This window comes from Micromys minutus (assembly GCF_963924665.1).
Source record: "Micromys minutus genome assembly, chromosome: 3".
Lineage (NCBI taxonomy): Eukaryota > Metazoa > Chordata > Mammalia > Rodentia > Muridae > Micromys > Micromys minutus.
The window spans coordinates 82,664,713-82,678,801 of record NC_137972.1 but is presented as its reverse complement, the minus strand read 5'-3'; the positions used below and the strand labels follow the sequence as shown (position 1 = coordinate 82,678,801).

The 14,089-nt window shown below is 42.0% G+C and overlaps 1 protein-coding gene across 1 annotated transcript in view; it reads right to left on the bottom strand.

The window, feature by feature from the left end:
• Window positions 1–14,089, bottom strand: part of EFL1 (elongation factor like GTPase 1) — a 123,599-nt gene that overhangs the window by 17,538 nt on the left and 91,972 nt on the right. Inside the window, exons 16-17 of the mRNA XM_080914572.1 lie at window positions 7,145–7,276; window positions 2,356–2,503 (exon numbers count right to left, since the gene is read on the bottom strand). Coding sequence (XP_080770698.1) covers window positions 2,356–2,503; window positions 7,145–7,276 — 280 coding nt within the window. The remainder of the gene's footprint in view (window positions 1–2,355; window positions 2,504–7,144; window positions 7,277–14,089) is intronic.

Here is a 14,089-nt window from a genome sequence, read left to right as displayed (position 1 = left end):
AAGTGGGAAAGTAGTTTTAAAGTTATAGAAAATATTTGCTTAGGTACTTTAAAGAAGCCAACTATAAAGCTATTGAAAATGAGAAAATACAACCATACCATTATTTTGTTACCTTTTTAGTATAAAGTAGCAGAAAAAGCTATGCACTACTCTGAATATCTGAGGTTCCAAGAAATCTGCTATAGAAACTGTTCACACAATTAAAGCCATCCCATGCTGTGGAGGGAAGTGTGCAGCTGCCAAATCTACGAGGCACCAGGAGCAGAGGCTTTGTAACTCATAGCAATGCACAGCCTGGTGTTGGTGTTACTTATAGATAGATAGATAGATAGATAGATAGATAGATAGATAGATAGATAGATAGATAGATAGACAGGCAGACAGACAGACAGACAGACAGACAGAAAAGTGCAGTAAGTTTCCCTATAGCTGCTACGGTGGTTCATTTGGGTCCATGCTCTGTCTGCTCCGGATCTAAGATTTCTATGCTGAGAGCTCTGACAGCTCCTCTGGCTTAGAGATAACAGCTGACACTTCCTCTCCCCCTCTTCTACATACAAACCATGCATGGGTGAAAAGGTTGAAATAAGAGGCATGTCCCAAGACAACTAAAAAGAATTTAAATGGGAATGCCAGGCACTGCCTCAGGTACTATCTTCCCCAGGAGGCTGAAGCAGGAGGATTGTGATTTCAAGGTCAACCTGGTTCTATACGGGGGGGGGGGGGGGGGGGGGGGAACTTATGTTTATTTTTTAGATATTAAAATTTTCTAGGAACATTTACATGGAGCAGTTCCCAAAATAAAAAATTACATTTATTGAAATTGCCATGTTAATGGTACATTTCTAGAAAGCTAATTTCTTTAATTTAACATATTTAGGATTTTCCTTCCAGAGGTTAAAAAGCAACCACAGTGAAAAACACTAAGCAAAGATATCAATATAGAGCTATTAAGACAGATTTTGATTTTAAGGAGAAAATTTTTTTCAAAATGATTTGAATGATCAGAGGCAGATTTTTAAGGAAGCTAGCAACCTGAGAATGTAAGCTTATTTCATGTAAGTTTTTACCTTGTCAGCGGGAGAATGGAATGAGGGGAAATAACCCAATTCACAGAGCAAATCCTATTCCAAAGCTTTGTAAGAAACCCGGAGTCTGTGGGCCTACAGCCCGAATACACCTGATCTACCATAATCTCAGAAGCTAAGCAGGGGCAGCCCTGGTTAGTCCTTGAATGGGAGAAACCCTCTGGAAATGTCTGATTTGTATCTCAGGATTTACACAAACAGAACTTGAGAAAATGATGACAAGAGGTGGGAAGCTATCTTAGAATTGTGTGTGGATCACGGCTATTCCAACAGGGAAAAGGGGGATCCTGCCTCATCCTACAGGGACGCCACTGCACACTGCCACGCAGTCCACACATTATCTGCCGTGGCTGCCACAGTGCATGGGTGCCACTATCCAGTCTATGAGGTCAATGTGCAGGTGAGGGACAAGTTCAGGGGCCACAGGCTACATTTAGCAGCATATGGTTAGAACTCATTATCTAGGCTATCATTGTTTCATTATTACCTTCCCAGAAAATTTAAAAAGAAAAGAAAATGGGCTATTATAAGAAAATTCTCATTGTTTTCATTAGTAAACATAAGTATGTGTATATATATATTATAGCAAATGCCCTTTGTCTTCCAGATTGTGATGTGGTAAGGTTTACAAAAGTGTGAGCCGGCACTTTCAAACACTACTGAGAGCTACAGGGGTTAGGGCACTTGCTTTTGAGTTAGCAGGAAGAGCTGCAGAAGCCTGCCAGGGACAAGTGAGCAAAGCTCGGCACAGACACCTATGTGTAAATTCCTACTTATTTCCATGTTTAACCCGGTAATCCTCCCTTTTCTATACTTTCCTTATTTTTTTTTCAGAAAATATACATTATCAACAAAATAAAGGAGAAAAACATTATTTATAATGTGATCTGGTATGCTGAGACAATTTACATATGACCTTCATAGAGAAGTTTCCAGAAGGTTTACATTGTCCTAATCGCAGCCTGTATTTTCAAGATTTTTGTAGCTTTGATGTGCTGTGTGGATGCTTAAAATGGACATATATATTTTAAAATGTTTTATGACTTAAGCTAAAACACAAAATCATTCAAATGTATGAAATTCATGTCAGTTTCCAGTTATTAAAATTTAAATTTATGACCCAATAGCAGTTTTATGTCTAAATCGAGGGCGCTGCATTTCTCTTCCAAAATAAACCACAGTTTTAGTTTGACCTGTTTGGGAAACATTAAAACATCTCATTGGTTTTAGAGTTTTCATCTCTCCATCTCTAGCATTTTAATCTGACCTTTCTCTTAAGTCATCCAAACATCGCTGAAGGTGGACCTCCCCGGCTGTGACCAAAACATGCTCTCCTGTTTCTTGAATTAAAATCTGGACACAGGGATCAGCTTGGTTTAGCAGCTTCATTCCTTTCACAAGCTGAGGCATTTCACCTGGATGATAAGATGAAACAAAATAAGAGAAGAACCAGTGTGACCTGGAGACAATGGCATGGCTCTGCTGGGGGCATTGCAATAAAACAAGCTCTTAGGTCCCAGTGGTGTGGAGAACACACACCCTCCTGTAGCTGACTTATACAGCCAGCCAGGATGGGACCCACAGAGCTTATCATTAGGATGCCAAGGCTGATTCACATGACTTACATCTCTTCATCAAATTCTTAGGAGATGAAAAGTATCATCACCATGCCTATGAATTCACTGCTGTCTTAATAGTGACATATTATATGACATATATATGTCTAGAAATACAGCCATACTTCTTTAAATAGTATATATAAAATTAGCAGATACACAAATCATGTATGATATCTGAGAAACTCTAGAACTTATATTAAAATAGCAATTTTAAGACAGGCTTGGTGACACAGACTTGCAATCCTAGCTGCTCATGGGCCTAAGGCAGGAGAATCACAACTTCGAGATTTGCTTGGACTACAGAATAAATTCAAGGCCAACCTGAGCAACTTAGTGAGATTCTGTCTCAAAACAGAAGTAGTGACAGGTTGGTTAGAGGTATATTTTGGTGGCACAGTGTCTGTCTTCTGTGCACAAGGCCCTGAGTTGGACTCTCAGTACTACAAGAAAGAAAATAAAGCAAGACAAACTTATTTCCGAAAGCACTTGAGTGTGGCCGAGGACCCACAGTAACTAGTAACACCCTCTGTGCTCCTTTCTGTACGTGTGCCTGGTATTAAACTATTTCAACCCAACAGTACTGGCAGGAGAGGGTAGAGATGGGACTGAGATTTGCATCTGGGATTTGCTTTTTCCCTCCTACACACTCAGCTGCCACTGCGCCCTCCAGCCAGCTAGAGCAAGTCTGATGCTGTGTAGCGACTGAGGGCATTCTTACACTGTACTGCTTTGACTCAACATTTTGCTTCATAGCTCTCCAGTGTTTAATTTGCAAGGCAGAAAGCCCCCGTGGAAGTTTGCTAATCGAAAAACAGGAGGAGACAATAAAAACGTCAATGTTCATTTATTTTTGAACTAAAGTTCTAAAAATACCTAACAGTATTTATAGCGTTAAAATGCCAGACAAGCATTTTAGAAGTGGACATCATAGACAGAACGTACAGATGAATGTTCTTACTGTGTGGGTGAGGAAACAGCTGGACGGAGTGAAAAGAATTTGTGTCCAGAGACAACAGCAACTCTGTGGCAGAACCTGTTTTTGAAGCTGCTTGGCCAGGCTCAGAGCCTAGGTTTTGTCTACAGACATCACAGCCCCGCAGATGGCTGCAAGTCACACGGGAGTACAGGGGATCCCCGGGGGAAGACGGGTGGGATTTCACACTCTTAGAGCCCTTTCAGCATATCGTGGCTTCCCCTTGCTCATGTGGGTAGATTTGATCTCCAGTGTTGGTCTGACTGTCAGGGAATTGAAACCTAGCTTAAAGGATTGCTATACAGACATGGGCAAGACTCAATACAGGAAAACAGCAATAACAGGAAGAGAAAGCTCCATTAGTTCTCCATCAGCTGAATGACAAAGTTCAACCTGCATGCATTTGTCTCCATTCCTGTATTTACTTAAATCTCTCTTAGCTAAAGGAGACTGTGAGGAGGGAAGAAAGTTTTAGAATGAAATTTGAGACTTGGAGTCAACACTGAAATCAGGGATTTGAAAATGTTTCTGGTAGCCATTGTGTGGCCAAAAATCAACACAGACACTCAATGCATTAACCTTTTAAAATTTAGAGGGTGATGTTCTTCCTTTACTTTAAAAGTCTTACAGGTAGACAGTAAACACTCACGGCACAGACAATGACACTAAGGAGTGTGAAAGGAACTGACATCAAGAAAAGTAGACATTTATTTTCTGTACTTCATCAAGAACTTGGTGTAACTGATATATGCTCTAAAATGAACAGGATGATTCAGTACAGCTAGGCATTTCTCCTCTGCGACTCACCAATACTGACAATAACCGTTAAAATCAACTGTTACAATAATGCAGTAACAGCACGACGTGCCAAGTTAAGAGTTTAAAAATAATGAAGCACTGTTTAGCACCCAGCCTGGCAGGTGACCTCAATCATCGTGGACTCCTAATACTCAGCTCCCTTACGGTAAGCCCTAACAGTAACAGTGCCATTTAAAACACAACATTGTGGAAGTGGTGCTGTGTGACTGCCAAAGCCACCTCTGGACTGGTCGGTGGCCTTGGTCTGATGCAGAACACTTGAATACCAGTGAAGGGGCCCTTGGGGGAACAGAGGGCCAAACACAAACAGATACTTAGTTCATGTGAGTGACTCTTGGAAGCACAGGTAACCTGCATGTGGCTGCTAGAGTATGTATAAAAAAGCCACTGGCTGGGGACTCTAAGCCCGACTGCCTCCAAATTCTTGACCAAAGGACAAATAAAAGATGCTTCAGACTATTTAATTTTGCAGGATCTTGCCAAGAAGCACTACTACGTAGTTAATACAACTACAAACCACAATTAGATAGAATGCATCTGTACCAAAAAACTTCACAGAAGCACATTTCTCAATTTTTAAATAATTTATATTTTTGGTGTTTCATAATATATACAAAACATCAACAGCAAAACTAATGTGCCTGAAGCCCTGTTTCAGCTACGGAGTGTTTCTTATTTTTCTTCAAAGGAAAGATTTCGGATTGTCTCTGAGGTGGAGGTTTGAGAACTGAATGGAGCATTTACTAACCATACTACCTCAGACAAGTTGGCTTCTATTCTATTTTAAAGTTATGTACACGTGCGTGTTTGTGCCTGTGAGAGGCCTCTGTATCCCCAAGTGCAGCGATGGCTGTGAGCCACTGGCTATGGATGCTGGAATGCATGTGTATCCTCCACAAGCACAGAATAGCATCAACCATACCAGTTTCTTTTGTTTTCTTTTATAACTTTCTTAGTGTTGGGAATCAAACAAATTAGGCTTTGTACCTAATTAACTCTGCTATGCCTTAGTCACATACACATCCAGATGAGAATAAAAAATGCACTCAAATGGCTGCCGAGGGGATTAGATGAGAAACTCAATGCCAAATCTGCTGTGTACTGTTGGGATGCACACAGGATTAACGAGAATGGTAAAAGCAGTAATGGTTTGGGAACATTTGTGGTTGTCTGTTGAGTGTCAGGAGCAGAGGCTGGCTAGTGGAACCTCTGGACCCCAGCTTGAGAAAGCCCAGAAGAAAAGTGTGAGAGCAAAAAATGGGTATGGTTCTCTATGACAGAGGACATGGCAAGGTTCTGGAAAAATCCAGTTCATCAGGCTAAGTCTTCATGAAAAAAGGTAAAATGTCCCAGAGCTAGGAGCTGTGTGCAGGGAAAACAGCAGGTCTACCATGGCTTAGTGGGCAGTGTTCTTGGGAGTCTTGCTATGAGATGGTGAAACTTTTTCATAGTTATTAGACATGGGATGCCTGGATGGATGAGTCCTCAAGGGAGGAAGAGGTTAAGACAGGAGAGCCAAGCACAGACACTATACGTGCTTTGAGGACTCAAGGACATGGGGCAGCATGAAAGACAGTTTCTCAGACACTCTGAATATAAAATTAGGAACGGGACATTTAGAAACTGAAACACAAATGGACACTTCAGTAATGCAATCCATGAACATGGTGTCTCCAGAAGAACAACGTACTTTATAGAAAAACAGCAATACTTCTTTAAAAATTATAATGAGAACTGTGGCTCCTCTTTCAAGTATTTCAATTTAGATTTTAGAAGTTCAGAAAAAAATTAATCAATAGCATATGAGGAAATGCACTTTGACCTCCAGGTAGATAGCCAAATATTTCTCTCTGTTTAACTACATTGTTTTTGAACAAAGTAAAGGAAGTTAACATCATTTTAAGCATGTCACGAACAGGAAAGAAGCCAGGTACTGGGTAGGATCCTTTACGTCAGGGAGCATATGAGGCAGCTCACAGCCACCTATGACTCCAACTCCAGGAGATGATGCTGTCTTTTGACCTCTGCAGACACCCCGCAGGCATACATGCACAGAAATAGAGAATACTTACACACAAATAAAAAAATAAATATAAAAATAGAAATTAGTAAGTATTTGATAATTTAAGCCCTAATATTTTAATAAAATACCCTAAAAGGCTGCTTGGGATACTACTTTGTGCTACATTATCCAAGCTAAATCAAAGATCAGCAGAACCAGCTTCTGGGCAGTTTCCTAATATTGTTCTAGGAATCCAGGGACCATGATCTAGGGAGAAGAAGGATAAGATACAGAAAATAACAGCACAAACCTAGTACATGCCTAGTAATGAGACCATTAGAAAACTGCCTTTCAACACCTGCTTTATGATTCCTTAAGGGAAGGTTTGTAAACTCTTCACTGACCACTACAAGGTACCAGGAACAGCTAGGTCCCAGGGGGACAAACAGATACATTAACAAGTGCAGCAGGCTGGGTACTGTGCTCCATGCTTTCAGTTTCAGCACTCAGGACACAAAGGTGGGCGGACCTCTGAGTTGAAGGACAGCCATGGATAGGTAGATGTCCTGTCTCAAAAGCAGGGCGAAGGAAACAAAGAAATCTATGCCAGCATCACATGTTTTTAAGAACAGCTTCATCTTACTTGGATGTTTGGGTTCAACAGCAACTCTCACAATAGGTGTGGCTTCAAAGTTGAGGGGGATAAACGGTGGGCAGGATGGCAGGCTGCACAAAGTTGCAGATTTTAGCACAAAGTCCTGGAGGCCTCCAATTCCTGCAGAGAAAAAAAAGACCCATGGGACCAATCAATTCTGAACTTATGTTAGGAAAACAACAGCACAGACCTAGTACATACCTAGTACATTGCCAAACTGATAAGGAATGAGGTAGGCACGCTTTGTGTGGTGTTTTGTTGTTGTTTAAACCTAGATAATATTACTCTTGGTAAAAACAGAAATTCTGGGTGGGCGTGGTAGGAGACAACTGTAGCCCCAGAACTGTAGAGCAGAGGCAGGCAGTTCTCTGTGAGTTCCAGGCCAGCCAGTACAATACAGTGAGATCCTGCTAACAAACAAGCCCCCAGAAATTTGCTAGTTTTTCTTTTGCAGATAGGCAAATTCAGTTGCACCAGGTTTAACAAAAGCACATCTATTTTCACAATAGAAATGATCATGTCTAGCTCTGTGTCTGTGTGTATGTTTGTGTATAGGCTCAGTCTGGAAAGTGTCTGCTGGACAAGCATGAAGACCTGAGTGGAGAGACTTTCCTAGAGAGACAAAAGAGATCTCATATCCAGGGTCAGAACGGACAGGAGTTTAGAACATAGTAAGAACCATGCCGAGGACCATTTGGGAGTCATTGTGCTGATATAAAAGACTGAAAAAGCTAAGGGGGATGGAGAGGTTTCCTGCTCTAGGGAAAGCTGCTGCAGGAGAAAAGGGCAGTGTCATACAGAAACAGCCAAGGAAAGAAACGCCTGCTGTGTTCATCAGACAGGTAGATGTAAAAACCCCAGGGTGGTAAAAGGGTGACCATTCAGCCCACTACAGCAGCCAGTCTGGGACTGGAGACCCACACAGGAATCTCCTTGTCTGACCACACCTATGGAACCTGCTGCTGATACCTCAACCTGAGCAGTCAGACGCACCATCTCAGGAAGTGTAAGGAACAAAGAGCTCTGCTATGGTCAAGGCTGTGGCCCCATCTGTAAACGGCTACGCACTCCAGCAAATGCATTGACTGGTCATAATTCCTTAATGCTGTACCCATTGGCCCAGAACCCAGAAGTGTCTAGCTGCTGCTTCTTCCTATGTGTCTCCCTGGTATCAAGGTGTAACAGATGTGGGGCCAGCAAAATCTCCAGCAGGACTACTAGAAATAGCCTCATCTCTATTTCTGAGGCCAGGCTTCAGGAAAGCCACATAGTAAGTATATCTTGTCAAACTTCATCTGCTTCTGACCTCTGACTGTGACACTTCCCTCAGGCACAGAGCACAAGATCTCACTGGGAGGGCCAATGCCACCTTTCCTCGACACTACACGGTATGAGCTGTGGATGACCAGTGAACTAGGTCTCTGACTTCTGCTCACATTTTGCTGTTCCAGCGACCAAACCTATTCTTGTTTGTTTGGATCTGCCCAGATCTGCTGGCATGACAAGAATGTCCACAAATAGTCAGTGTTACAGAATTCACAGCAAAGACATGGTCCAAAGAGCAAAAGACCCTGTTACCTGTATGTAAGCTCCCTTTAGCCCACCACCCACCAGAGACAGTGGAAAAGAATGGATATGGGGTGGGGTTAACCTGTTCAGAAAGGTTCTTTGGAGCAACTCCCATCTGGAAATCGGCAATTCAGTTCACAGGTTAATAGGCAACTGCAAACACCTCACGGATAAACCAGCAGTCTAGTTTGGTAGAGCTGGTTAGCAACAGCAGTGATATGACCTAGCAGAGACAGCCAGGCCTGTCAGCAGGAGTGACCAACTGGAACATTGAAGGTAAATGAGTTTGCACGCTAGCTGTACCTCACAGACAGGGTGACAGTCACCAGAGCCAAATAAATTCTGCGTTCTTCAACTGGGCACAGAGGTCCTGACTAGGCTCTCTACCATTCATTTGATTCTTTTGAATCAAATATTAGTATTTCACAATGTTAGCAGGCCATTTTTTTTCCAGGCTGTTCCTAACATTCCTACTGAGAAGTAGCTCAGACATAAACAATATAAAAAGCATACATAAAAAGAGCGACTAAAACTATTTTCCAGAGACTGAGAAGTAGGCTGGCTTTCTGTTACATAGCATGAGGTTGTGTTAATAGGCAGGGAAATGATAATGCTAGTGCTAAACAGTAACACTGCCTTCTGGAGACAAACTGGTCAGCTGTCTGTACAGAAAACAGTGTTACTGTCTTAAGAAAAACTTAGGTTTGTAAAGTACTCCTCCTGGGCTAAAAGAAAAGCACTACAGGGTCTAAAATCTGTTAGAAAATATGTGAACATTCTAGCTAGCAGAAGCTCCTTAGTGTTTAGCATTATCACAGTAGATGGCTCTCAGCCTGCCCTTCCCAAGCTGGCTGGCAGAACCAGGTTTCGTTACACTCTGGAAAACTCACTTGTACACAGCCTCGGGTCTGTTCGAATGGAGAGCCACTTTGGAAGGAACACGGGGACTTCTCTATTACTTAAGTATATCCCTCAGCATGTGGGACATCCTCAGTTGTTTAAATTGACATTTTTCCCTATGCCCAATGTCATTAGGTACCCAAGGGACCCAATTTATCTGCCCCCAACTTATGCTCCAGTTCCATGTCCTTGTCACTCAGACTCAGCAGTTTGACTCAACTCCAAAGACTGCTAGTGAACCCACTACCCCCATCAAGGAAACTTTACAACCCCCATCATGGAGGTGGTGAGACAGGGGAGGGGAGGCCAGAAACATAAACATGCTTTTCCAAGCCTGCTTTGCCAGCATTGCCAAGGTTGCAGGTATAGGCTAGCTAAGGTGTTCAGAAGATTGGTTGACCTGTTAGGTATACTAAGCAGGCCCATGAAATCAACAGACTGTCAGCTTCCAGATGTTAGGGGTGCCCCCAGAAAAAAAGTCTTAAAATAATGACAACATAATGTAATTTCCCCCCTTTCTCACAGAAACAAAAAAGCTAAAAATAATTCTTAAGCAAGTTACATTAAGAACTGGTAGGCCACTCTTGCTCTCTTGTTCCTTTCTTGCTCTTGCCTTTCTGTCCCCACTCTCTCTTCCCATCCCCTCCCCCCCCCCCCATGAGCTCATGGCCAGCCTCTACTTCTCTACCCCCACTTCCTTTCTCTGCCTCTACTACATTCTTAACTCTCCTTGCCTTGAATAAACTCTATTCTATTAAAAAACAAAAGCAAAACAAATAACACCCCCCCCCACCAAATTGGAAGACCTTTCCCCAGAAGAGAATAATGAAAAAACTAACACCTTAAAGGAATTATAAATTTTTACTTTTGTTGTATTTAAGAATGGGGAACAAATGAACCATTGAGGTAAGAGAGCTATAACCGTATCACATAGGGTCTCGATTTATGCTCAAGATTCGATCAAGGGGATCCAGCTCACTCCACTCCTGTGGAAACATCCTGTCCGATGGCGCTTGGTTGACACAACCAGGCCTGAGGGATGAGGACTGAAAAGCAAGCACATAGAGTGGTCAGCACCCGAGTGCTGTCTAGCATTGTGTCAAAGGCAGATGAGAGAGACTAGAAGAAGCCTTCCTGATGTCTCAGTGTTACGCCAGGACAAAGCAGCATTGCAGCTGCCCAGCAACAAGGAAGCATGTATGCCAGTAAGACTGTGGAATCGGTATTTTCTGCTAGATCAGAAAGTGCTGTGAATGATTGGATAGCTGGTTGTGTAAGGTGAGCAAGGGCATTCTAGGTCCAGTCATAACAGAGAGAAGCTCTAGTCCTAATAGTCCCAACCACTCAGGGAAGTGTGACGTGGGAAAGTACAAGGCTCAAGGCACTGTAGACAGGTGAGCACGGGGCTGACCTTCATAGCACACTACAGTTTAGGATTAGGAACCAAAGTGCAGCTGTTCCTGGGATTTCACAGCATGGGCTCTACTCTTTGGCGTGCAGCCGGTGGACATGGTAGACTATAGCTGGGTCTAGGACTGAGGTGGAGCTGTCCCTATGGTGGTTTGCTAGAGGCTGGGAAGAAGAAAGGGATGAAACAAGGATAAAATTCAGATTCTGCTATGGGCAGAAGAGGGGAGCATTACCAGTCCAAACTCTTCTTTAGGTGTGTGGTTTCTTATCAGTATTTGTATTATTCATTGTGTAATGAACAGTTGGATCTACCATTGTTCCTTCTAAGTTTTTTTTCTATAGTTTGTTTTTGAAGTTTTCATATTTGGTGTCTAAGTGTTAAAGTTCAGAAAGTTGTGTTCAAAGAACAGATTAATAAATATTAAAATTTTCTCTAGCCTTCCAATAATATGAGTTTTAAAGGCAGGGATCCAAAATAGGCACTACATGATGATTCTCCAAAAACAGAACGAATGTGAGCACTTCCTGTCCTCATGGAGCTTAAGAACGACGGAACAGAATCGGAGACAAGAAATTACAGTACAGTGTCACCAGTGTTGTAACAGTCAAGCTCATTCTGTTTACAGAAAAGAGAATTCAAAAGGTTCTAGGCTTCCTTGAAAAACTGAAATAGAGGGATAAGGAGACAGCCATGCAGAGCGCGTGGGAGGGCGTGCTGGAGAGCTGAAACGGCACCATTGTGGGCCCAAGGGAGAACACAAGGTCCTCATTGATGGACACAGCGTGGAGCCTAAAACAGGACTGAAGAGACATTTCACCCCTGTGCTCTCCTTCTCTGGGATCTTGCAAATGCTCTCAATTCTTCTCTAGTCCACATGTGTGCTTCTTATGTTTGATGTGGAGTCAGGGGATCTGAAACTAATTACAGCTCTAACCTTGTGTAACAAATGAAGCAGTGATAATTAGAAAGGTCACAGCAGCAGCTGTTGTGCTAACGGACATGCTCATTAGATTCTGAACTTATATTTGTGTATGATATGAACTATATTAATCAGTCACATGTATACACTAAAGAATGAGCTACAAAGAATAACAGATTTATATTCACAATCCCATCCATTTATGGGCTCTGTACCCTATTCCACTGACCTAGCTTACACTGTGCAGGTAACACATTGATTTAGAAAATAGTCTCCAAGATGAGTTTCAAACAGAACAACTTAAATAAATGGAGACACATACAAAGAATACAAGAAGCATAAAATGTTTAGAGTAGATTAAAAATAATGCTATTCATTTGTCTAAAGATAAAACCTAAGGACAGAAGGGAAGAAGAATGGGAGGAGGAGAAAAGGAGAGGAGGGGAGGAGAGAAAAGAGGAGGGAAAGAGAGGAAGAGTAAGAGGCACAGGACTATTTGAGACAGGAAAGCATACTCTGACTCCTTGTGCCTTGAAAAGCCAAATATCTCCAACTGAAAAGAGGAAATTAGCTCTTTCTGGATGAAATGGCAACCCCATTTCAGGTATGAAACTATCCTGACCAAAATAATCAAAGAAACAGAAAGCCATGGAAAGACTGAATGAATTGGTGGAACCAAAGAAGGGCACCTCCAACTGTGAGCTGCTTCTGTTCACTGAGGACCAGATTAAAGACGACTACGAAGGGTCAGCTCCTGACCCCTTTCATGAGAAAGTGGCACAACTCTGTGGGACAATTGCATAGAAGCATAGAGACAAAGGTCTGATGGATGCAAGACCAGTGGGAAATCATAAGAGCCAGAAACAGACCAACACATGCTGCATGTGGATTATGAGCCAAGGTGGCAAACAGGAGGGCCCATTCAGCAAGTGGCAGCAAGACTATGAATCTGATGAAAACAGAAAAAAAAAAAACAAAACCAAAACCAACCCTCCCAACAAGACGTAACACTTAAATCTGAAGGATTCTATAACACTAGACTCACAAACCTCACTGTAATATAAAGCACACTCTTTCTAACAAAAAATACAAAACTAAGTGACAAAATGGCTCATTTTAGAGTCAGAGCACCAAATACTAGTGTAGGCCAAGGAGACCTATGGAACAGCAGGGATATAAATGAAGAATATAAATCTATCTACAAAAAGACTCTACAACAGGAAAAGCCTTGGTTGTAAAAACTGATAAACAAGAATCCCCACATCTCAATCTCATTAAACAGTAACACAAATGTAAACTAAAACAAGGCATCATTTCATCTATAAGTGGTGCAGAAGAACCAGGTTTTGGTGTCTGTGTGCATCCAAAAAGGGTGCCTTGTGTACTAAATGTGAAACTAAAGCTTGCTGTAACTTCTACTAGCATTTAGTGGGATGAGCAGATATCTAGAACAAAGAAGTCAGTCGAGTCCTAGGCATGGCTTGTGGCTTCTAAGAGAGATAAGTAGCCAATGGTATTTTGAGCTTAAATCTAATTCCATTTTAGTAGCAAAGGTTGTTGCCCTCTTCTCTTTTTGTAGTTAAATATACACTAGAATTTTAAGACTGGAATTATCACCAAAATCAGAGAAAGGATGAATCTCTTGCAAAAACAAGATATCCATCATTTTACCAATAGCCACTCTGGGCAGCCACCAATGACACACATTCATCAAACTGTATGTATAACCATGACACAAACACCATGTGTGTAAGTAATTGAGTTAATCGTACCTCTGACATGGTCATAAAGAATCTTACATTCCAAAGGGCAGTGCACTTTATTATAGACGACTTCCCTTTTGTTGACCTTATAGCTAAATTATTATAGTGTGTTGAAATTATGTAGTCAGGCAGATTATTTTATCTTTGAATTTCATTTCTAGGAAGAAATGTGGTGTTAGACTAGCTATTAAAACCAGGTTTGGATTGACAGGGTTAAAAACTCTAGTAAACACCCACACGTTCAAAGATGCTTCAAAAGGCTGAAAGCAAGAGGCTTGGAAGGTGGAGGCCTGACCCTCCTCTGCTTCCAGGTCAGGGTGGAGCTCTCGGCTATCTCTCCAGCACCACACCTGCCTGCTCCCATGCTCTCT